This window comes from Hydra viridissima, unplaced genomic scaffold (assembly GCF_058129835.1).
Source record: "Hydra viridissima isolate aposymbiotic clone 2 unplaced genomic scaffold, HvirCarnegie_v1 scaffold_3, whole genome shotgun sequence".
In the NCBI taxonomy this organism is placed as follows: domain Eukaryota; kingdom Metazoa; phylum Cnidaria; class Hydrozoa; order Anthoathecata; family Hydridae; genus Hydra; species Hydra viridissima.
In genome coordinates, this window is record NW_028324302.1 from 5,357,156 (window position 1) to 5,378,895 (window position 21,740).

General features: G+C 27.7%; 2 protein-coding genes across 7 annotated transcripts; both read left to right on the top strand.

Annotated features, from left to right (window-relative positions):
- Positions 1–1,338: 1,338 nt before the first annotated feature.
- Positions 1,339–10,987, top strand: LOC145200930 (uncharacterized). Of its 2 annotated transcripts, XR_016451126.1 has the most exons (18): positions 1,346–1,651; positions 2,085–2,120; positions 2,204–2,239; positions 2,769–2,822; positions 3,639–3,665; positions 3,774–3,800; positions 4,079–4,105; positions 4,320–4,364; positions 4,746–4,790; positions 5,366–5,410; positions 5,536–5,598; positions 6,309–6,335; positions 6,494–6,520; positions 6,655–6,681; positions 7,024–7,131; positions 9,390–9,476; positions 10,039–10,167; positions 10,760–10,987. XR_016451126.1 is itself a non-coding variant. In XM_090083077.1 (17 exons), exons 1-16 carry the CDS (start codon positions 1,435–1,437, stop codon positions 9,458–9,460), a joined length of 882 nt encoding a protein of 293 aa, XP_089939203.1. In that variant the 5' UTR covers positions 1,339–1,434; the 3' UTR covers positions 9,461–9,476; positions 10,039–10,603. The 2 variants fall into 2 exon arrangements, 1 of the variants encoding a protein (XP_089939203.1); XM_090083077.1 differs by lacking the exon at positions 10,760–10,987 and having other exon boundaries at positions 1,339–1,651; positions 10,039–10,603.
- Positions 10,750–21,505, top strand: LOC145200752 (uncharacterized). Of its 5 annotated transcripts, XR_016451124.1 has the most exons (8): positions 10,750–10,987; positions 17,957–18,950; positions 19,161–19,457; positions 19,689–19,714; positions 19,911–20,093; positions 20,194–20,418; positions 20,538–20,781; positions 21,207–21,505. XR_016451124.1 is itself a non-coding variant. In XM_090083076.1 (6 exons), exons 1-6 carry the CDS (start codon positions 10,779–10,781, stop codon positions 21,434–21,436), a joined length of 2,085 nt encoding a protein of 694 aa, XP_089939202.1. In that variant the 5' UTR covers positions 10,750–10,778; the 3' UTR covers positions 21,437–21,505. The 5 variants fall into 5 exon arrangements, 1 of the variants encoding a protein (XP_089939202.1); XR_016451123.1 differs by having other exon boundaries at positions 19,161–19,714; XR_016451125.1 differs by lacking the exon at positions 19,689–19,714 and having other exon boundaries at positions 19,161–19,247.
- Positions 21,506–21,740: the final 235 nt, after the last annotated feature.

Here is a 21,740-nt window from a genome sequence, read left to right on the forward strand (position 1 = left end):
ACCTAAGAATCACTATTTGTTTGTTTTTTAATTTCTAATTGTAGTTTAACCAGAGTATTTGAAAAAAAATCAACTTTCTATAATTCGAAAATCTCGAACTTTTATTTTCCCCCATGAAGTTCGAATTAGAGAGATTGTACTGTATTAAACAAGTTATGATGGACGCATTAACAATTAACTTTAACGAAAACAAAAAGTTTTGATAAAAATTTTGCTTGGCTATATCATAGCTACCAAGATAACCCCTCCTCTGGCCATGTTTAAAAGAGAAAACGTAAAGATTTAGTAACCTTAATACATAAAATCTAATTCAAACTTTAACAAATTTGACACATAAAACTGAATAAAATTGGTGATTCTAAAAGATAGCAGCTTTAACTTTTATTTATTTAAGGGGATAAATTAAGAACCGAACACTTTTTAATAACAAAAATGTAAATGGTTTAGATACCATCTGATTTTCAAAGTAACATTAACTAGGATATACCCTGTACGATCTATGAGTTTGATTTATGTAAAAATAGTTGAATCTTCATCTTTAAATTTTGGGAAAAGTTTATGTCCTAAAACTAAACGATAAAAATTTAAATTATTACATTTCTCTAGGGTCAGTTCACATTTGCCCATCTTCTGACAACAGTGTCACTGCTATTATGGTCGTTTATTTCTTCTTTGACATCTGGGAAGTCCAAACCTCAACGCCATTAATTTTATATAAACGCAACCTAAAATTTTCTTCTTTAAATTTAATTGAGCAACTTTTAAACTTCGAACGATAGTTACTTATTACAAGAAATTTTTTTATGTCATAAAACGTACGAAAGAAGTTCTTTGCCCGGTTATTATAAGAATTGTAAGAAAATGCACTACCATTGAAGGGGCGGATTAAATTTTAAAAGTCAAACGAAATACCAAGGAAATTAGAAAAGCGGTACAATTGAATGTTTCTATAAAAAAGAACACTTTTTAGAACACCGAAAGCACTGAGTCTTTGAAAATAATCCGTTTCAAAAACCTTTAAGCCAAAAAAAAAATTTATCAAAACCAGAGCCCAAGGTACGCGAATAATGATATCCCATATATTGCAACAGGCTAATGTTGCCCTTTCCTTTAAGATAACTTAAAACGGTTTTAAATTTAAGAGTTGCAGTTTATTACGAATTATAATGTTTAACATAAAATTAAAAATAGTTACAAATATTGTCAATTGAAAAAAATTGAAAAAACAAGATAATTTCGCAAATTTAATAACTCACCAGTCAATAGAACTTCCTAATACCCAGAGTTCAAGTAAAATTTATTCAGGTCGAACAATAAAAAGACACTGGTATCTAACTATCTTTTTAAGGACACTTGCGTAACGTCTCTTAGTAAACGTGGATCGTTTAACATCCGTTTATGTAACAAACCTTTTAAGCAATTTATACTAAAATCATGAGCAATAACTCAAAAAAAACCAAATCCTCATCACAGGAGGCAAAAAATAGTAGTCAGACAAAAATTCCCGAAATGTCAAATAATCAAAAAAACTTAAAAGTTTCAGAATCAAGTAGAAGCAGTGTGACGGGTTTTCAACTATTCATATTCTTTTTGGCATCAACTTCACTTGCAATAAATGTTGCTTTTATATACGGATTAATTCCAATTCAAGGTAATTTTTATTTTAGTTCCTCTAGTTTAACTCCTACTGTTCTTGTTACTGCTGTTAATAATGGTGGTGATGACGGTATTTGTGTCGTTGTTTTTGTGTTGTTTCTAAATGTTGTTTCAATTATCGTTTTTGTTTTCCTCTGGAAACATTTAGTAACAAAAATATCGTTGCTACTGCATATGATATACTTTTCTTAAATAAGTTAACTTAAATTTTTCTTTTTTAAATCTATGTAAATTTAAATACATTCTTTGAAATGTGTGTGTGAACCTTCTTTATCAGCTTATATATATACTGATTATACAAATTTTAACAATTAAAAAAATTGTTTGCAATTTGCTTTTGTACAAGATAGCAAATATATTTAGAATTAGATCCCTTTGTTATATATATTTGCTATATTATATATTTTGTAATATTTTTCTTTATTAAGGATGCACTGGACCTGCTGGTTTGAAAGGTGAAAAAGGTTTGTTATTTCTCTAGTTTCTGTTGATTTATACGTTTTTATAATTCATTCTTTAAAATTATGAAGGTCTTAATTTTTATTAGGTGAAGCAGGACCTCCTGGGCCACAAGGTATTCAAGGTAGTAATTTAACTCTTTGCTTTTACTTTAATACTCTTCAATAATTTTTTACTGTCGTTTTTTTTAGAATTTTGTTTATAATTTTAAATTTATTTAAGTTGTGCGTTTATAAAAAGCAATGAATGAAAGGTATTTTATATATTTAAAGTTAAGCACTCTCCATACATTGCTTATAATTTATGAATAAAACCTATATTTTCTAGTTTTACTTAAACTTAGACTTTTTAAAATTATAATACATGAATAAAAACACTTAGAAAATGAAAACATACCATAACTCCTCTGGCTTGCTTAATAGTTGGGGGGGAAAAAAAATCCATTGGTAGTTGTTAATTGTGGTGGTGATTTTAAACTAGTAACAACTATTAACTTACCATCAGCAAAAAAAATATTACTATTTTGAATTGTTATTAAAGTATAAACAATAAAAATTGCAGTTTTCTCTGATTTTTAGTGGTTTTCTTTTTCAAGAATAACATCTTACTGTAAATGCATAAATATGTAGAAACTATTATTACAATTAATTTAGGTCCCACTGGACCAATTGGTGAAGTAGGACCTAGAGGATTCCCTGGTGAACAAGGTAATTTTTAGGCATTGTAAATGTTTTCAATTGGTCATTTGTTTTAAGTTATTGAAATGCTGTATGTAACAGTCAATAATTTCTTGAGTGTTTTTAAACATTTGTTAAAAAGTAAAACAAAAATTTATTTTTTTGTTTTTTTTTTGTGAAGTTGCTATTCTAGGCTGAAGTGACATCCTGGATTTTATCTGAGCTTACAAAATTTGTCCTACCATTTCAAGCAAATTTATTTGCTTAAAATGGTAGGTCAAATGAAACTTCTAGTAAAACCTTTATTATTTACCTTTTAAAGCAAATATTATTATTGGTATAAAAAAGGAAACTCTTTTAAGATTTTAGTTCATTTAGTTTATTTAAAAGGTTGTGATGAAACTTTGATCCTTGGATGTCCTACCACCTATAGAGTTTTTACAATTTCTCTCAAAAATTTGGCCACACACTGTTAATGGCTAAGGTTACTTCAAATAAAGCATCTGACTGGAAATGAGTCTAGGAAGCTACTAAAAGATATTTACATCCTTAAAGGATTAGTTCTAAAGCATTCATTCCTCCTTGCTGTCCCCTTGATATGTTGAGAAAAATTGATGCTGTTTTTAATGCATGCTTTGACAATTTCCTAAATGGAAGTTATCAGAAAAAAAAGTTAGAGTCTTAAAACTCCAAAAAATAAAATTTGTAACTTGACTCCATTTTCCTAAATAGTTGAAACTGTAAAAATGTTTGAGTTGCTTTAATATACTTAATTTTTTTCTGAAATAATTATAATACATTTTGCAATGAAATATGTTGTTCATATTTTACTATTTTTAATTGTAGGTGTTCCTGGTAAAGATGGGGAAAAAGGTTACAAAAAATTCATTTTACTTTTATTTTTTAATGGTTACTTAATTTATATTTTTATTTACTTTTTGAATAAATGCAAGGAGTTTTTAATGTTTTTGTCTTTTGCAGGATCAACTGGAAATACAGGTCCAATTGGTAGGCTGCCTGTTTTTTTTGTTTGTTTTTCTGTATTTTTGTTTGCTTATTTGTTATTCTAATGCATGCTAATTAAAAACAAAAATCAAATGAAATAAAAGAAAAATACATAGATATGATATGATATATTTTGCTTCAATCAAAAAACAATGGATTATCAGTTTTTAAGTGACAATGTGCAGAATAAACTTTCTTGTTGTCTAATAAATTAAACAATTTTTTTGTTAAATGTTGACTAATAGATGTATTAATTAAATAATAAAATAATTAATTTTTAGGTAAGACTGGGTTGACTGGACCACCAGGTACAATGCTTTCTAGACTGTTTTGTTATTTGAGTTAATTACTTATTTTAATTAAATGCTTTCTATAGATTAACCAAATTATGTGTTTTGTTTCTTTCTTTCAATATCAAAATTATTGCATGCATTTTCAAATGAAAATGAAATAACAAAAACAGGTCTTAACTTACTAAGCATGAAAAAAAAAACCTGCTTACTTAAATATTTTTGTCTTTAGGACCTGCTGGAAGAGATGGAAAAGATGGAAAAGATGGAAATCAGGGTAAGAAATTTTTTTAAACTACCAGTTCTTATTTAAGTATGCAGTAATTTTTTAAAGCTAGCTTAACAAGGAAAAAATGGACATGTCACATTTTGCAAATTTTAAGAAATGTTTTGAAAGTATCTTATTCTTCCATAGGATAGAATAATTTTAACTGATCATTACTCGTGGCAGTGAGTTTTTAATATGTTTGTGTAGTCAATCAATATTTAACATGGAAAAAAAGCAAAAATGAGGGTTAACAAATGATAATAATAAAATTTGTGATATGTCTGGTTTTTCCCCTGTAATCTTCAATTGAGATATACAAGTTAAATTTTTGATTGCTATATTTTAAGTTTAAAACAATTTTAAAATGAATCATTTAACTTTAAATTTAAGGGCCAGCTGGTAAAGATGGAGCTCAAGGATTACAAGGACCACAAGGTTTGATAATTTAAATAAATTGTTCTTGAGAGTTATCTTTTCATGGCCAATAAAAAATCCAAAATGTTTTTAAAAAAAAATTTGAGATATAAGCAACCTTTTTGCTATGCTTAAAATCCATAAATGCATTTTTTTTTTCTGAGATTTTTTTGGCATTTGCTAGATAATTGCTAGATTTTATACATACATACATACATACATACATACATACATACATACATACATACATACATACATACATACATACATACATACATACATACATACATACATACATACATACATACATACATACATACATACATACATACATACATACATACATACATACATACATACATACATACATACATACATACATACATACATACATACATACATGTATGGATGGATGTATTGCTAAATATTTTTTATTATTGTTAAATATTTTTTTTTACATTCAATTTTTTTTTTATTTACAATATTTTTCAATTCTGTAAAACATTTTAAGAAATTGTTTAATGAAAAAAATTCATAAAACATAATACTTTTAATCAAAATTCATATTAAATATAAATAATATTTTTAATTAAAAGGACCTGCTGGGAAAGATGGTAAAGATGGCAAAGAAGGAAACCCAGGTTAGATACTTATTTCACAATAAATTTTAAGCTGTTTAATAATAATTTGATTACTTTTAGTTTTCTTAGTAAATTTTTCAAAACTTTTAAATTAAAGCCTTAATTTTGCATTTATTAAATACTAGGGCCAGCTGGTAAAGAAGGAGCACAAGGACCTCAAGGGCTTCAAGGACCTCAAGGACCTCAAGGTGAGTTCATTGCTTTTTTAAAATGTGCAAGTCATAACAAATTGGTTAAATTTGATATTATTGAAATAGCAGAGAACTAAAAATAAAATAGTCACAATAAATTAATAACTGCTACATTCTTCAAAAAAATCAAAACTCAAATCTTTGTTCTGATGTTTCAAACTGCTCTGAATATTTTGAATGTCTTTAGTCTGATGATTTTGATTGTTGTAAATGCCACATTAAAAAGCACTGAAAATTTTGTGTTTTAAAGCTTTTGATGTGGCATTAAAAATTAAGTGTTATAGCTAAAACCACAAAGTATTATAGCCTCTCTTTGTTGTTCAAAGAAAGGCTATGATATTTTATGATACAATGGATCTAAATCTAGGGTCTTGTTGAAAAGGACAGAAAGGATTGTCCTTTTATTGCTAAAGCAAACCACCCTTACATTGAAAATGTTCCAAGGTTATGCTAAAAATTTTTAAACAAAGTTTAATAGTACTTAATAAAAAAACCTATGCCATTTTATCTCAGTAAGTTATTAGTAGCCATTATGCATTTAAGTTATTTTTGGGACCAGCAGCCAAATCCAAACAACTAATTTTTTTGCTGTATTAAAGTGTTAATTTTTTAAATTTATGAACAACAATTCAATAAACTACATTTTAAATAAAGGAATGTCTTAATTTAGCAGACAAATTGTTTTGATATTATCAATTATCTTATAGGACCTCCTGGATTGAACGGTGCACCAGGTATGAATTAAGCTTTTATGAAATCAGGTGATTTCTTTGGTAAAGGCAAAAATTTCTTTTGACTAAAGTAAAGATAACAACAAGTTGGTTTCATCCATTCACTTCATATAGTCATTTAATACTTACTAAATGTTTAATGTAGTTACAATTACTTTTAGGAAAAGATGGCCTTCCGGGTATTCAAGGTGAATTTTTTTTTTATTTAAAAAAGTTAATCTGATTACTTCAAAGAGTTTAACCATCTTGGAGTTGAATGAGGTTTATGAGTTTTAATTTGATTGTCAATAATTATTTTAATAAATTTGTTAAATATTTTTAGGACCAATTGGACCCCCTGGCGTTAATGGTTAGTTTTTTTTAAAAGTTGATTAAGAAGTTTTGTTGTATTTTAAAATTTTGAGAATTGTTAACTTTAACAAATGGCACAATCATTTATCCTTAAACAAGAAATCAGTCACAATATTTTTTGAAAATTGTCAAATCTTGAAAATTTCTCTAAAAATTTTTTAATGATTTTAAATCTTTCATTTACTTTATGACAAAGTTCAGTTCTTTTTAAAGTATTGTGCAAATTTCTTGAAGTTAATGTTTTTATTACTTGCTTTTTATTACACAAAGACAAATTGAGTGAGTTGTATTTTAAAATTATCTCTTTGGTTAATTTTGATTTGTTGATTGAATATAACAGGACAAGCAGGTGTAAATGGAGAACCTGGACCTAAAGGACCAGCAGGACCACAAGGAATTCAAGGAATTGCTGGAACTCAAGGACTTGCTGGACCCTCAGGACCTCCAGGTAATTATTTTTATTTTACTGTTTTTACAATAATTTCGCAAAAAGAAAGCCGACCAGCTGATTTTTTTCAAAAATGTGTTTTACTTGCAGTAGGATTCACAGTTATTTATATTCAGCTTTGAAATAGATGCAGCTTTGATTTAAAGCAAACAGGTATGGGGTGTGATCTACAAAAAAACATTTTTAGACCAGTTTATAAGTTTTATAAGTTTATTGTAAAACTTATCTGAAATATTAGAACGATTTAAGATTTTTTGTTTTCAGGGGATGAAAGCAAACATTTAAAAATTTAAGCTTTGGTTTGAGTATATAACAAAAAAATGTATATAAATATAAACAGATCCATGTAATGTTTAAAAAACATTTTTCTTTTTTAACTGTTTCTGATTTCTTTATAAAACATAAGTATTAACAGAACTGAAACTAAAATCTAGGGTCTTGATAAAAAAGACAGGAGTGACAAACTACAGTTCTAAATGGTTGAAAGTTCAGATTGCTAACTGTTCTAAATACTTGTTAAAAAAACAATGAAGTTCTCTGGTCTCTGGCACCATTTCCCCATAAAGTTTCAAAAAAAATCAACTGTTTTTTGTTTAAACTTTTAAAATGTTTTTTGATCAATTAGTTGCAATGTCATTTTGGTATCTTTTCTTAAGAAAATTAAAACATGGCCTCAGCTGTTATCACATACTCATTACCAGAAATCTGTAAACTTGCTCAACCAATAACCCTTTTAACCACCACTCTTGCAATCAGGTTCAAGTAAATTTCTAAATCAAAATCTTTCTTGTGATAAACAATGTTGACTAAATTCTAATAGCTCTTATGTTGTTCTGCACACCCATCAGAAAAGAAAGTTATGTAATTACCATGTAATTTATGTAATAACCAAAACCATAAAAAATTTAAAAAATACATAATAGTGTTGGTTAAGATCTAAGTATAACTGCTCATAAAATAACTAATACTGCTGGTATTTCAGATTAATCAGTACACCATATTTTGCCTGAAGAATTTCATAAGAAAAATTTGTTTTGAAAAGTATAGCTATAAAAACTGATAATTCAACAAAGCTGAATTACCAGTTTTTATAGTATTTATTTTTACAAAACAGTAATTTTAACCAGTTTGCCACATTTTGATAAAAATGTCATGGTATATTTATGGATAATAGTTGGATTTATCAATATGGTCCTAAACTGAAACAGTTTTTAGAATGCATTACTTTAAGTAAAAAGACCTTGTTTACATAATAAATATTTTTTATCAAATGTGAAAGCTTACAAAAATGTTTTGACAATTGCAAATTTACACCAGTTAAAATACTATTTGGTTGAATATACACCATATTTACTTGATCTAGCTCCCAACAACTATTTTTTCAGAAATCTTAAAAGCTCTGGCAGTTGCAAAGCAGTAATTTGCAGACATTTGATCATGCAACAAAAATAGAACTATTGGAGAAACAGTAAATTTATTGAAATTTCATCTATATAAAGATACAGCAATTAAAAAAAGTTTAAGCTTTGCTAACAAAGATGAGTGTAGAACAACAACAAAAAGGCCTAAAAAAGGGGCAAGAAATAAGAGATTGGAAGAGTATTGCAAATAATTTCAATCAGAAACTTACTTTTGTTTACTATTTGCTTTGAAAACTTTTCAAACAACCTTTATTGTAGTTTTCTTTTCCAAACTTAGAAACAATTCTATACAGTTTATTATCACTATTCAGTTTATCAACCAATGTAGCTAAAAATTTGATGAATTTATGTAAATTTGATGTTTTTGTTAGGTATGTTATTTGCAACTTTTTTTTTCTAAATAAGTGAAACTTGAGTTTCCAGTTCTTTAGTAAAGAGTTTACTATAAAATCTTTCTCAGAAAAAAAGAATTTTACATATAAACATAAACTAGAGGGTGTTTATAGTATAACTCCATGGTCCAAAAAATTTTTATAAAACCTTCATCTTTCATAAATGTTAATGGTACGCAGCAGTAGGGATCTTATTTTCATGAGAGGAACTAACAAAATTAATTTTTTTTAAATATCATACTTATACTGGGTTGAAACCTTTCATAAGAAATTCTAGCTCTTTTTGTCTGGGATTTTTTTAAACTTGAGGGTCAATATGTTTCTATGTACATCTAATAAATTAAACTTTGATTTGTAATTGATTGTTTTTTTTGGTTTTGTTTTTGTTTTTGTTTTTGTTTTTTTTTGAAAAAGTTAATCTCAATTGTTTAAGTCTGATTTAAAGGACCACCTGGACAACCCGGATCTCCTGGAGTACCTGGAGTGGATGGAAAAAATGCTGCAGCAAATGTTTGAGTCTAACAAACTGCAGGTTAGAATGTAATAGATTTCTTTTAATTATTTAGAGTATTTATTAATTTGTCTTTAAATTTGTGTTATATGTTGACAGTTTTTTTTTTTTAAATCTTGTCCTATTTTAAAAAATGATTGCTTTTTATGAAAAAAATAGCTTTTTTTATGAAAATGTATTTTGATAGAAAAGTAGTCTCCTCTGATAGAAGTTCTTCTCTTAAAAAAAGATAAATTTTATTGTTTATACAATACTTTTTTTAATGATTTTTATTGTTACTGAATAAAAAGTAAATTTTTTAAAAATATTTTCATATGAAGTTGCAAAAATGAATAAATGAAATATGCATCTGGTCATTCTAGCATATGGAAAGATTTAAAAACTCTTACAAAAAAAAACATTTCAAAAAAATACAAATCTCCAAAAAATAGATGTAAGCACAATTCAATAAGAGATTTAAGCATATTCTTTGAAAGTTAAACTGCTACAAAAGCTGAATTGGTAGAATTGTATTAAAAATCTAGAAATATTCATGCCATGAATATATTTATGTCTTAATAAAATCATATATTTCTGTCTTTAGGAAACTTAAATCAAAATCAAGCCAACTGAAACAGAAATACTACTTGCATGGAATGCTCTTTCTTTTTATTTTTTAAATTCTATTCTGCGGTACTTTCCCTCAACAGTATAATGAGGGAGATTTTCACATGTGAGTTAATCTTCCAAAAAAGTTGTTTCTTGATATTTATAAAGGTTCATTTGTTAATCTTTTATGAATTGTGGATTTTTCTAGAGATTTTTGCTCTTATTAGTATTTATTTAAACAATTTTTTTAAATAAAAATTTGATTAGGCAGTTAAAAGAAATAACTTTTCTGTTTTTAGTATTAGCTTTATAGTGAATTTTGTATGATTTCTAATAAATGTCAAGAATAATTGTTTTTCTGAAACTAAAGTTTTAAACTCAATAAATGGTAGACTTTTTCAATATGGTAGAGTTTTTTGTTACACTAAAATTTAACAGTTTTTATAAACAAAAAATAACTTTTTTTTAACAAAGTATGAATTTTTTTTTCTTTCTTTAGTAGGTTATTTTGTCAATTTATGAAATGTAATATTTCATTTAATAAATGGATCTAATACTTCTTTCTTCCATTTTTTTCTGATTGCCAATTAGTTCTAGAGGATTTCATATCTTTTTTTATTTTCAATATCTTTACACAACTTGATCATAAGAAATATTTTGTTTATTTTGTAGTAAATTTAAATATGAGCTCAAAATGTATTTAAAAGTATTTTTAGTTTATATATGTAGAAAGTTATGGGGAAAAACCCTGATGATTGGACTTCAGAAGAATCAAGTTCTACATCTGATTATTCCAACTGTTCAATAACTGATAAAGTGTTGGAGATTTTAGATGAAGAAGAAAAGCGTATTGAAGTAAGTGCTAAGAAAAAAACAAGATGTAGGTCTAAAGATATTGATCTGGAGAAAGTTATAGATTCTTTACGAAAAGATAAAGATGTTAGGTATACAATATATCATTTTATAATTCACACATTTTATCTTCTCCTTTTTTAACCCAATGAAACATTTTGAAATCATTCTGGCAGGAAATTGATTCCAGGCTCATAAAACTTATGATATGGCAATTCATTATGTTTTGGTACAATGAAACACTCTGCCACTTACTTAGTGTAGGGGAAAACCTCAATGAATGGGACAGTTTTTGCAAAATGCTTTTTAAACGTAGATAAAATTGTTTAATATATATATTTAAATATGTTTGATAACCACAGACTCTAGCTCAATGATATAGTAAAACAAAAAAATTGGATTTGCATTTGGCTATTGGAAAAAAGAGAGTTTTATTGGAGCATGACATTTGTCCCATTCTTTAAGTATGTCTCATTGAATGGGACAAACATAAAAGAACTAAAAATAAACATATTTAATTCAATCATTTTTCTAATTAGTTTATTAATTGTAAATGTAGTTAAATATATAGATACATACAAAAAGACCATGCAAAAAATATTTTTAACTTTAAACATTTTAACTCTAATTAAATTTCAATCAAAGCAGAACTTTCTCATTTTAGAATATTATATTTAGTTATTTCTTTTTAAGTAAAATATTGCAGTATAAAAGTGTGTAAATAATACCCATTACCCATGGGGATAAAAGTAAGGGACAGCAGCATCCCTCTGCTGAGCTGTAAATAATACTTTGTTAAATTCATTCAATAGGTAGTATTTTGTCCCATTCAATATGCGCATCACTTTATCCAAAAATGATTAGTCACACCAAAAACACTATTAATTAAGCTTGAATGTTTTACTCACTGTAGTACTAGAGACTGTTATCTATTTAAGCATGGAATTTTATTTTCCATGACTTCAAAAGTTGCTGCAAAATCAGAAGAAAAAAAGGACGTTTTTAAAAATTACTTTTTTCATTCGAAAACACAATAACATCCATTGTCATTACGGTCGTAGAGCAATAGGATGGATGAGTCAGTCAGTTGAGTTTTTGTTTCTATCACTCTTTGTTACAGGAATTTGAATATCCTTACATCGATGCTTGTATAAGAATCTGAGTTTGTCCCATTCAATAATCGTCCCAGTCATTAAGGTTCCCCCCTACAGTTTGACTTACTTAGTCAACAGTTCACCATTTTCACTGTTCCTACTAAAAAGAGGTTCTAGACTTTCTGTCCCACTTCACTTAATCATAAATTTTCACTTTGTTGCTTTAAAATCCAGTTCAGGCACCTAGAAAAGATGCACAGAAACTTCACATCTGTGATTACTCTGGCTTCAATTTTGATTTAAATTGTATCTCTATGGTCTTATTTATAGGATGAGGCTAGAAGAATGCTCTCTAGATTGACATATAAAGTGTTCAATTAAATGCACCACTATAAGATTTCTGTAGCAGCTTCATCTTCCATTAAGTCAGATCTTTATAATAAGAAAAACATTTTGAAGACCATTAATTGCAAACTCTGATACTCTACTTTAAAGTAAACTGCATAGGCGTTAAGGCAATTTGGTTTTATTTTAATTACAAAGTCTAAATCTTATTTATGATATAAGATATATAAAAACATATATACATATACTGCTTTGACATACATTGCTGGTCAAAGTTTTTGGACACTTTAATGATTGAAAGAGAGTTTCTGAACAAGTACAATGAGAGATTCTAGTGTTTTATACTATTAATCAAATAACTACATAGTAATATCAAAAAGTTTCCAGAATATATTTATTGAAAAAAAAATTTTTCTTAATCTAATTACTGAAATTAAAAGTATCTGTAGGTTTAATTGTTAGCATTACATTACTCTTGTGTTTGCCATAATTGTGTCTCTAACAAGTTTATGCATTTTTCTAATATATTGCAGTTTGAATGCTCAAGGTTGTATGTTTTTATTATTAACCTTGTTTCTGAGATGCTGCAATTTGTTCTCTTTTATCCATAAATTGGTTTCTATTGAAAAGATCAAGATCAATTAAAACTAATTGTATGTGTTAATTGATTATATTTTATGTATAAATTTTACAAATAAAAAATTTTATGTAAAAAAAAAAAGTAATAAAGTTTGGCATTAAGATAATCATGATATCAAAATGCATTACTTTAACATTTAAGCATGTAGGCAGCTCTACTTTTTTTTTTTTTTTTTAAAAAAAATAATGATTTCTGAAATACTTTGAAGCATTATATACAAATATGCTAAGCAAACATATTTAGAAATAGTTATTTTTATATTTTTATATATTTGTTTTCTTATATCTTTATAGTTTCAAACATTTTTGATGGATTTTCTAACTTTTGAGGAGTACTTATAGAATGTCCAGAAACTTTTGACCAGTAGTGTACATATAGCTAAATGCCTGGTTTTGCCTATAGTTGACTGGTATGTTTATATAATTTTGGCTGACAAAATGATAGTTCCTATCAGTATGTCGATAATCATTTAATCTTCTGTTTTTATAAACTACTATTGATGGATTTTGCATATAGACAGGAATCAAGCAGTTTATAGTTAACAAAATAGGTATTGTAAAGTTGATATAGGAAAATATAAACTTAAATATCATACACTAATAGCTAATAACAATATATATAATAGTTAGCAAAGATAATAGTTTGAAAAAAGAGAGAAAGAAAGATTTCAATATTTTTCTTTACAAATTTTTTAAAATCTCTTTCTATACTGTGTGTTTTTGTCATATAACACCTTAATCCACTCCTGTCTTTGATTCATTTATCTTCATACCTAGATAAAGTATCTGTTACTAGTGTCACTAATCATAAACTAATTTTTCAAAAAGTTTGTCAAAAAATATTAGTGTCACTGATATTTTCAAGATCCTTAAGTTTTTATGTGAAGGAGAACTGTCAATTTTTATTCATGCCATAAATGTTTCAAGCACCTCTTATGATGAAAAATTTGGCTTGATTGATTATAGCATTAAAGATTTTAGTGGCAGTTTAAGAATGTTCAACTTGTAAACACATGTTGAATTTTTTTTCGAGTACTTCTTCTGCTTACAGTTTTGATTAAAAATTGTTGAAATATTTTGATGATCATTTTTTTTTTTTACTTTTACGTTCTAAAAAATGCTTTTGATTCACATTTTCGTGAATATTCTATATTGATTGCCAATTCACAAAAGTTATATTATGAGTGCAACATATTAAGACAGTTTAGGACCAACACTTCAAATCTGTGAGATACTCGGAGAGTGAAAATTAAAAAAAGAAATCATAGTTGATCATAGAAGTGCTTTTAGGATTTATATTATTTATATTTCTTTTTGCATGTTCCTTAATGATACACATTCAAGCCTAATTGTTAGAAACTTTATTTATTATTGCAACAGCAAAAAAAAAAAAAAAAAAAGAAAAAAAGTTCATCAAAATATTTCAACAATTTTTAATCAAAACTGTAAGCAGAAGAAGTACTCGAAAAAAAACTCAACATGTGTTTACAAGTTGTTCAGATATTCTTTTCAGAGATTATTCTTCAAAAAAAATTTCATTAATAATTACATGAAAAATTATAAAATGGGCAGAGAGTTCTTTCTTTGCATTAGAGGATTCTTTTCAGGCATTTCTTTCAGTTTTAAAAGAAGTATCCAAAATGAATCCTCTAATGCAAAAATAACAAATCTTCGCATGCAAAAGAAATGAATCCTCTAATGCAAAAGAAAAATTTTACAATGCAAAAAAAAGCCTGAAAAATCATGTGACAGAACTCTCCATTATTTATGTTAAATTTTAATATGTCAAAAATACATGTTCTGAGTAAAACCATGTTTTCCAAAACAGAACAAGAAAAAAATGAGGCAATTAAAAATTATTGACAAAAAAAATTATTGATAAAAAAAATTATCTATACATTTTCCAGCTTGTTAGGGTAAAAATTATTAACAAAAAGATAATCCAAAAGTAGTTCAGAATATACAAAAATTAGATTTGCTTTCAATATTTCATTCTAAATAATTAGCTAAATGCTGATTATTCGCTGAAAATCAAAGTATTGCTAAAAGAGTTCAGAGGTTCCTAAAAAATTTGGATTTCTTTAATTCCCTGGTTTTAATCCCTCAGCCACATGCATGCCAAGAGTTAATTTATTTAAAAGTAAGTGATGCTGACAGGTTTGATATTAGTTTTATTGAAGATTTAAACCTAATGGCTCAACTTTTGATGCCACACCAAACATAACAAAGCATTACCACTTTTGGATGAAACATTTAAATTAAATGTCCAAAATATTTAAAACATGGATATGAATGCATGCATAAAAACGTCTAAATTTTAAAGGCCACAAGGCTATACCAAAAAGTGTTTCTTAATGGTAAAAGTTGCAGTAAAGTTTTGTATGTATGTTTCTCTACATTTATTCAACACAACTTTAATTGCTAATATAGAATGTGGTGACTTAATAGTCACCACATACACATATCATTGATAAAAGTTTTGTTGAATAAATGTATAGAAATATACATACAAAATTTTACTGTTGAATTCTCAGAGTCGCAAGAATAAATCCGTTTCAGTAGATTTACTTTTCATTTCCAACTTGCATCTTCAATTAGAGTTGAAGATGCAAGTTGGATCTTGCATCTTCAAGATCCAACTTGATCCAACTATTTCCATCATGCAGTATATAGAGATCCACAGCCCAAGTCTTTATTTTTCATTTGTAGTTCCTGCTGTCAGTATAACTATTTGTAGAAAAGGTTTTTAAGAGTTTCGTCATGAGTTGTTCAAAGAAAAAATATTTTCAAGAAAAAGGTCTTCTTATAGAAAAGGTGTGTGCACAAGCACACATCTTTTCTTCACCTTTCTATAAGAAGTTCGGTTGAGTGCTGCTTTAACATTTGCTGTATTACCTCTTAAACAAACTCTAATTTTGGAATAAGTATTCCAGTCATAAGAGTTTTAATAATGTGAAAGGATTTTTTGCTGTGTGACTTTTCATGACTAAACTCTTAAATAAAAAATTTGAAAAAAATGTTAAATTCACCACAAACAAGAAAAAATAATTTGTAAATAGATTGTGTTAGTTATGAAAAATATTACTTCAGTTTAATGAGGCTTCAAATAAGTACAATTTTTTAATGCCACCTTAAGTATTTCTTAGCTGTAGAGAAATTAGAATTTTTCACACTTGTAATTTTTCAACTTAAAAGTTATCAAAACTTAAAAAAAGGGATTTCTATTGACAAAGTATTATTTACTTTGATAACTTGTTTTGTTCAGAAATAAGTACTAAGCTGAATCAAACATGTTAATTCTTTATTACTCCTCCTTTCGCCTTTATAATTGCTTTTACTCTTTTTGGCATGTTTTTAATACAATTATTGAGATTTAGTTATATTTCCAGTTAATTTTTTTGATCAAAAAAACTTAGTTTTTGGTATAATCTTTTGCTATTTCCCTCTTTTGGAACTCCCAAATGTTCTTTATTGGGTTAAGATCCTGGGAGTTTCCTAGCCAATCTAATAATTCCATTCTAAAAGAAATATTTCAATGATTTAGCTGTAAGATATTTTGGCCCATCCCACTAAAAGATTCTTTTATTTACCTGGACAAAAACATTCTGCTAGTTGGGGCAACAATTTCTGTTCTAGGACATTTTTATGCTTCATTCCTTTGACAATCCATAGTCTTCCCATCTTTTTTCCACAAATGGCAGATCAAATCATAACAGAAGTAGGATGTGTAAGTGTTTGGATGATGCAGTTGGATAAATATTTAAGGATTGAGTTAGCATAAAAAAGTTTAATCACAAAAATTTTTCATATTTTTATTGGATGACAGTTTTCAAGTATTATGTTGCTCAGTAGTTTTTGACCACATGATTCTAAAATATTTTTTTTACCACTCTCTATATTAGCTACTTTTTAAAAAATCTTTTGGACAGATACCTGAGAAGCATCATATCTTTTAGCAATATCTCTGAGAATAACTTATTACTCAACAGAAATTTAATTTCAGCCTTTTTTTGTGTTGATAAATCATTTTTCTTGTCTACAAATAAAGAACAATTTTTAGACCTATAGTTGGTTGTTTGTTAAAATGCACATATTTCATAATTTATCTCTCAATACCTTCAAAAAATTGGTTTAAATTTAGAAAAAGGCAGTTACACTATTTTACCATAAAATTCCATTCTTATTGACTCTATCAAATTTGCTACAAATGCAAACTTATAAATTTAGGTTAAATTTTGATTTGATTTTTTATACATTTAACTTACCATAATTCTTAATGTGTATTACATGAATTAATACATTTGTCCTAACACAAATTTATTATCAAATATCCTCATTTCTGAGGCTGAGGGGTTTGATTGTAACTTTGTTGCAATTGTTAATAAATGCATTTAGGATTCACGTCAATATCTCAAAATTTCACTTCTCAAAAAAGTTTTGTTTTCTACATTAGCATAATTAGCATAATTACCTACAATTTTACCATGTGGTTAATATAAGTTAAAGAATATAGATCAGACAAATACATAAGCCCTTTTGTATTCTAAATTTCTGACTTTGTTCATGGATTTAAAAATAGTTAAGTTGACAAAAAGATGTAGAATTGGATTTAAATTTTAAATAGTTTAAACAAAAGAAAACATACCTTATTATTTTGTCTTGTCTACTTGTGATGAAAATAATTTGAGATGTAAGCACTTTTTTCCCTAGTAATAAAATAGTAAAAGTATTCAAATAAATTCAAGTTTAAAAACATTATTCAACAAGAATTTTTTTGGATAAGTATGAGTCTTAACATTGTTATTATTTAGAAACCTATACAGTCAATAAAGAAATATAATTAACTGTTAATTATATTTTTTTATTGACTGTATAAGTTTATATATAAATTATCAAACTTGTTACTGTTTTGAAGCCAATTATATAGATTAGATTAATATTTTTTAAAAGAAATTAAAAATTCTTTGTTTGCTATTTATATAGATCTCATTCTGGTGGTAGATCTCATTCTACATCACAAGAAAGAAGATCATCTTTAAGTGGAAGGAGTCGATCGAACAGCAGAACTAGAAAAACTGAATCAAATTATTATAAAAAAAAAGAATCCAGATCTAGATCAAGAAAGAGGCATAAAAAAATAAGTTATTCAAGGAGTCGTTCTAAAAGTCGATCAAGAAGTTATTCAAAAGAGAAAAGAAGTTCTAGATCTAAACGAAACCATTCTAGAAATTCTTCCAGAGGTAGAAGAAGAAGTAGAAGTCAATCCAGACATCACTCCAGAAGCATTTCTCGGGGAAGAGAGAGACATTTTTCCAGAGAAAGAAAGCATTCTAGAACTCACTCCACAGAAAGGAAACACAGAAAGAGTTATAAGAGTCACTCTCTTAATCGTAGTCACTCTCGCAATCGTAGTCACTCTCGCAATCGTAGTCACTCTCGCAATCGTAGTCACTCTCGCAATCGTAGTCACTCAAGAAGTTACAGAGATAAAAGAAGTCAATCTCATAGAAGATCGAAAAGTAGATCCCTAGATAGTAGGAGGGAAAGATCCAGTTACAGTAGAAGAGAATCTTCAATTGATTTAAAAAAAACTAAAACAGCAGAAACATCTGATAGTCCCTCTAAAAGATTAGAAAATTCAACTGCACCAACATCAGCAAATAGCTCTGAACTATTCAACAGAGCAGATGTTTCTGTGGCTAAGAAAAGCATTGAAATAAAACTGCAAGGTCATATACTTCCTGAAAAAAGCACAAAAGTAGTTGATCCCAAATCTTCTCTTTATGGGAAATGGGAAAAGTATGAGCAACCTGCAAAAAATCCTGAAATTAACAAACTTACAAATCTTTGTCGGGAGATATCAGCAAAAGAAGGATATGATGAGGCAGAAAACACGATGGAAGTTACTGGTGTTAACCATCCCTTTCATGTAGCTCCAGCCTCAGCAAATCCATCGTTTTTTAAGGGAAAACCTACGGTAATGTCTAAGCTATTTTATTCTCTTTTTTTTAACTTTCATCACCAGTGAGTCTGAAGACTTACAATCAAATATTCTGGCAGTTAGATGTAATGTAACATGCCATTATAAATTATTTTTACTTCTCTTAATGGAATGAGAAATAGTTCTGTTTTCCATGAAAAAAGGGCTTTCAAGATTATCGCTGGAAATTATTTCTTTGTTTTATAGGTTGCCAAGTCATCCTTGTTGCTGATTGTTTATCCAGCTATCAAAATACTCATGATTTGTTTATCTTAAAAGTGGAATTGTTTAAAAGTATATCACTTTGTTCCTCTTAAAGCAGTCATGAGTGTTTTGATAGCTAGATTTTACATTTATTTTAGTATAGATATTTATAAACAGAAGTGTGCAACAGTCGACGGAATTAGAATGATCTTTTCCTTGACTCAATAAAAGTTGACAAAACTCACTCTGTAAACGAGAGTAGCAATTATAAACCGTGAGGTTATGAAGTAGACTCCTAAGGTATCCAAGCATTGCTCTTGTCGAAACCTTTATTAACATGCGTTTTAAAGAATTTTTTTATTTTTTTCCTTTTGCTAAAAATAATCTTTTTTTCCTCTCTGAGTCTATCACTTTAACCCCATCAATTCATAGTTTGAATTTTGTTACTTCTGCACGAATAATTTATAGTGAAAACTATAAAATATCCGAGCAGAAGTTGGATATGAAAAATATCTTTATCAAATGATTCAGGTATCAAAGGATGTTCTCGATAAAAGGTATAATGGATGTTGTTCCAATTTCTTACCCCATATATTTTGGATACTAGTGAATTTTTAAGTTTTTGTTTTCTATTAGGCACTTGTAGAGTTTGTTTATATTTTTGTACTAAAAGCTTATGGTTCCAAAAATGGTTATGAAAAGATTATAATGAAATTGGAAGTTAATTATTATCATTTTTTTTTTTTGTGTCAGAATCCTGCTCAAGCTATTATGGCTGGTTCGTTATTTTCGATTGCTGGACCTGTAGATCCACCAAAGACAGGCCCACTGGAAAATTATTTTCCAGTTTCTTCAGGCAGTGAACATCATAAGTTTGAAAATCATGGAGAAGAAGCAGAAAAACTACTAGTTTATGAATCAGTTGAACCCGAAGAGGTATTTGATTTTTTTCTTGTTAATTTGTTAAGTTTTATCTTTTTAAAATATCCTGTATTATGAAATTAAAGGTTTTTTTAAATAAAGATTTCCTTCTTAGCCGATAAATGTTAGCGCAGTCATCGCACGGCGACTTGGTGCGCAACAAATTTTAAATTCAAATCCAGATGATTTCTCAGCAAAAGCAGTACTTGCTGAATGTGATTTGAAGCTTAAAAAATGGAGCGATCAAAACAAAAAACCTGGCAAGTTTACTGGTGGGCAACTGGGAACACGAATGAACAAACAAGAAATAGCGGGAGCTATCGAGACTTGGGTTCGAAAGGTATATATAAATCTTTTAATATTTCAACAGCTTATTTTAGTTCTATATGGTATTTCTTATATCAGTCTGGGGGGTTTATAATCAATATATCAGTATAGGAGTTTTGCTTTAAATATCAGGACTTTTTCCATAATCTTCAACCAGTTACCAGTGATATTGGAATGCGCATGATGCAGAAGATGGGATGGCAGCAGGGACGTCCTCTCGGTAAGAAACAGGAAGGTTTTTTAGCACCAATTGCAATCGATATCAAGGTTGGAAGAGGAGGTTTATATAGTGCTGAAGAGCAACCTCAGTATAATATCTGGAATGGAAAGTTGGTGCCAAAAAGACGTCCTCCTGCTCCTGTCATGAATATAAAAGGTAACTTTCGAATTGCTATTAAAAATTTGGAATTTTGCCAACTTAGCTTAGTTGGCACTTATAAAAACTTTTTCTCTTTTCGACTAATAAAATTTTTTTAAAAAAAAATTTTATACTTTAAGGTCTAAAAAACAGTAAATATTAGGAATTTTTAGTAAATGATTTGAATGACAGCTTTAAAAAATTATATTTGGAAACTGATTGCAAAGAATCGTCAGCGTGTTTTGTGCAAAAGTTTGTTTATACAATATAAACATTCATTTTAACAAAGTAATGTAATTGATATATTTTTTCATTTAAAAGAATTTAGAGTTGATATAGGTTCTCATTGTAATTCTGGTCGATTTTTTTGTTTGTTTAGTGTTCTAAACAGAATTATTTTTTAAATTGTAATAGCCAAATGAATTAGTCTAAACTCTGTTTAGGAAAGCATCCAGTATCAGCTCTTGCAGAGCTTTGTGTGAAAAAGAAATTAGGTATTCCTGATTACACTTGTGTATTTGAACATGGACAAGCGCAAAACAAGAATTTCCTAATGAAAGTTACTGTTGCAAACGTTGATTACCAAGCATCGGTGGCTTCCCCTAATAAAAAACACGCTAAAGCAAATGCTGCTCTTGTTGCCTTAAGAGCAATGGGCGAGGTTGTGGAATAGATTCATCCTTTCTTGTATATATTTGTAAATAGTTCATATAATTCATAGTGAAGATTTTTTAATAAGTTATTCTTTATATTAGTTTTATCTTACGTGTACTGTATTAATAATCATTTACATAAAACGTTATGTTAATTTAAATTATAACTGCGAGTCTCAAAAATCACAATAAGTAAAATCAAAAATGCTAGAATTCATTATCGAAACGTTAAGAAATTTCATTACGTCTATTCTATGCAATCTACCTTTTTGATTTTCCTTTAACTAGGAATAATAACGAGTAAACTACAAACTTTTGAATCGG

Excerpts from the sequence above, each read along its gene's own strand:
- LOC145200930 (XM_090083077.1), top strand. The coding sequence starts at position 1,435 with ATGAGCAATAACTCAAAAAAAACCAAATCCTCATCACAGGAGGCAAAA. Across the intron at positions 4,106-4,319 it reads TGGGTTGACTGGACCACCAG|GACCTGCTGGAAGAGATGGA; the intron begins GTACAATGCTTT and ends TTTTGTCTTTAG. Across the intron at positions 6,521-6,654 it reads TGGCCTTCCGGGTATTCAAG|GACCAATTGGACCCCCTGGC; the intron begins GTGAATTTTTTT and ends AAATATTTTTAG.
- LOC145200752 (XM_090083076.1), top strand. The coding sequence starts at position 10,779 with ATGGGGAAAAACCCTGATGATTGGACTTCAGAAGAATCAAGTTCTACA. Across the intron at positions 10,988-17,956 it reads CGAAAAGATAAAGATGTTAG|ATCTCATTCTGGTGGTAGAT; the intron begins GTATACAATATA and ends CTATTTATATAG. Across the intron at positions 20,419-20,537 it reads TCGAGACTTGGGTTCGAAAG|GACTTTTTCCATAATCTTCA; the intron begins GTATATATAAAT and ends TTTAAATATCAG.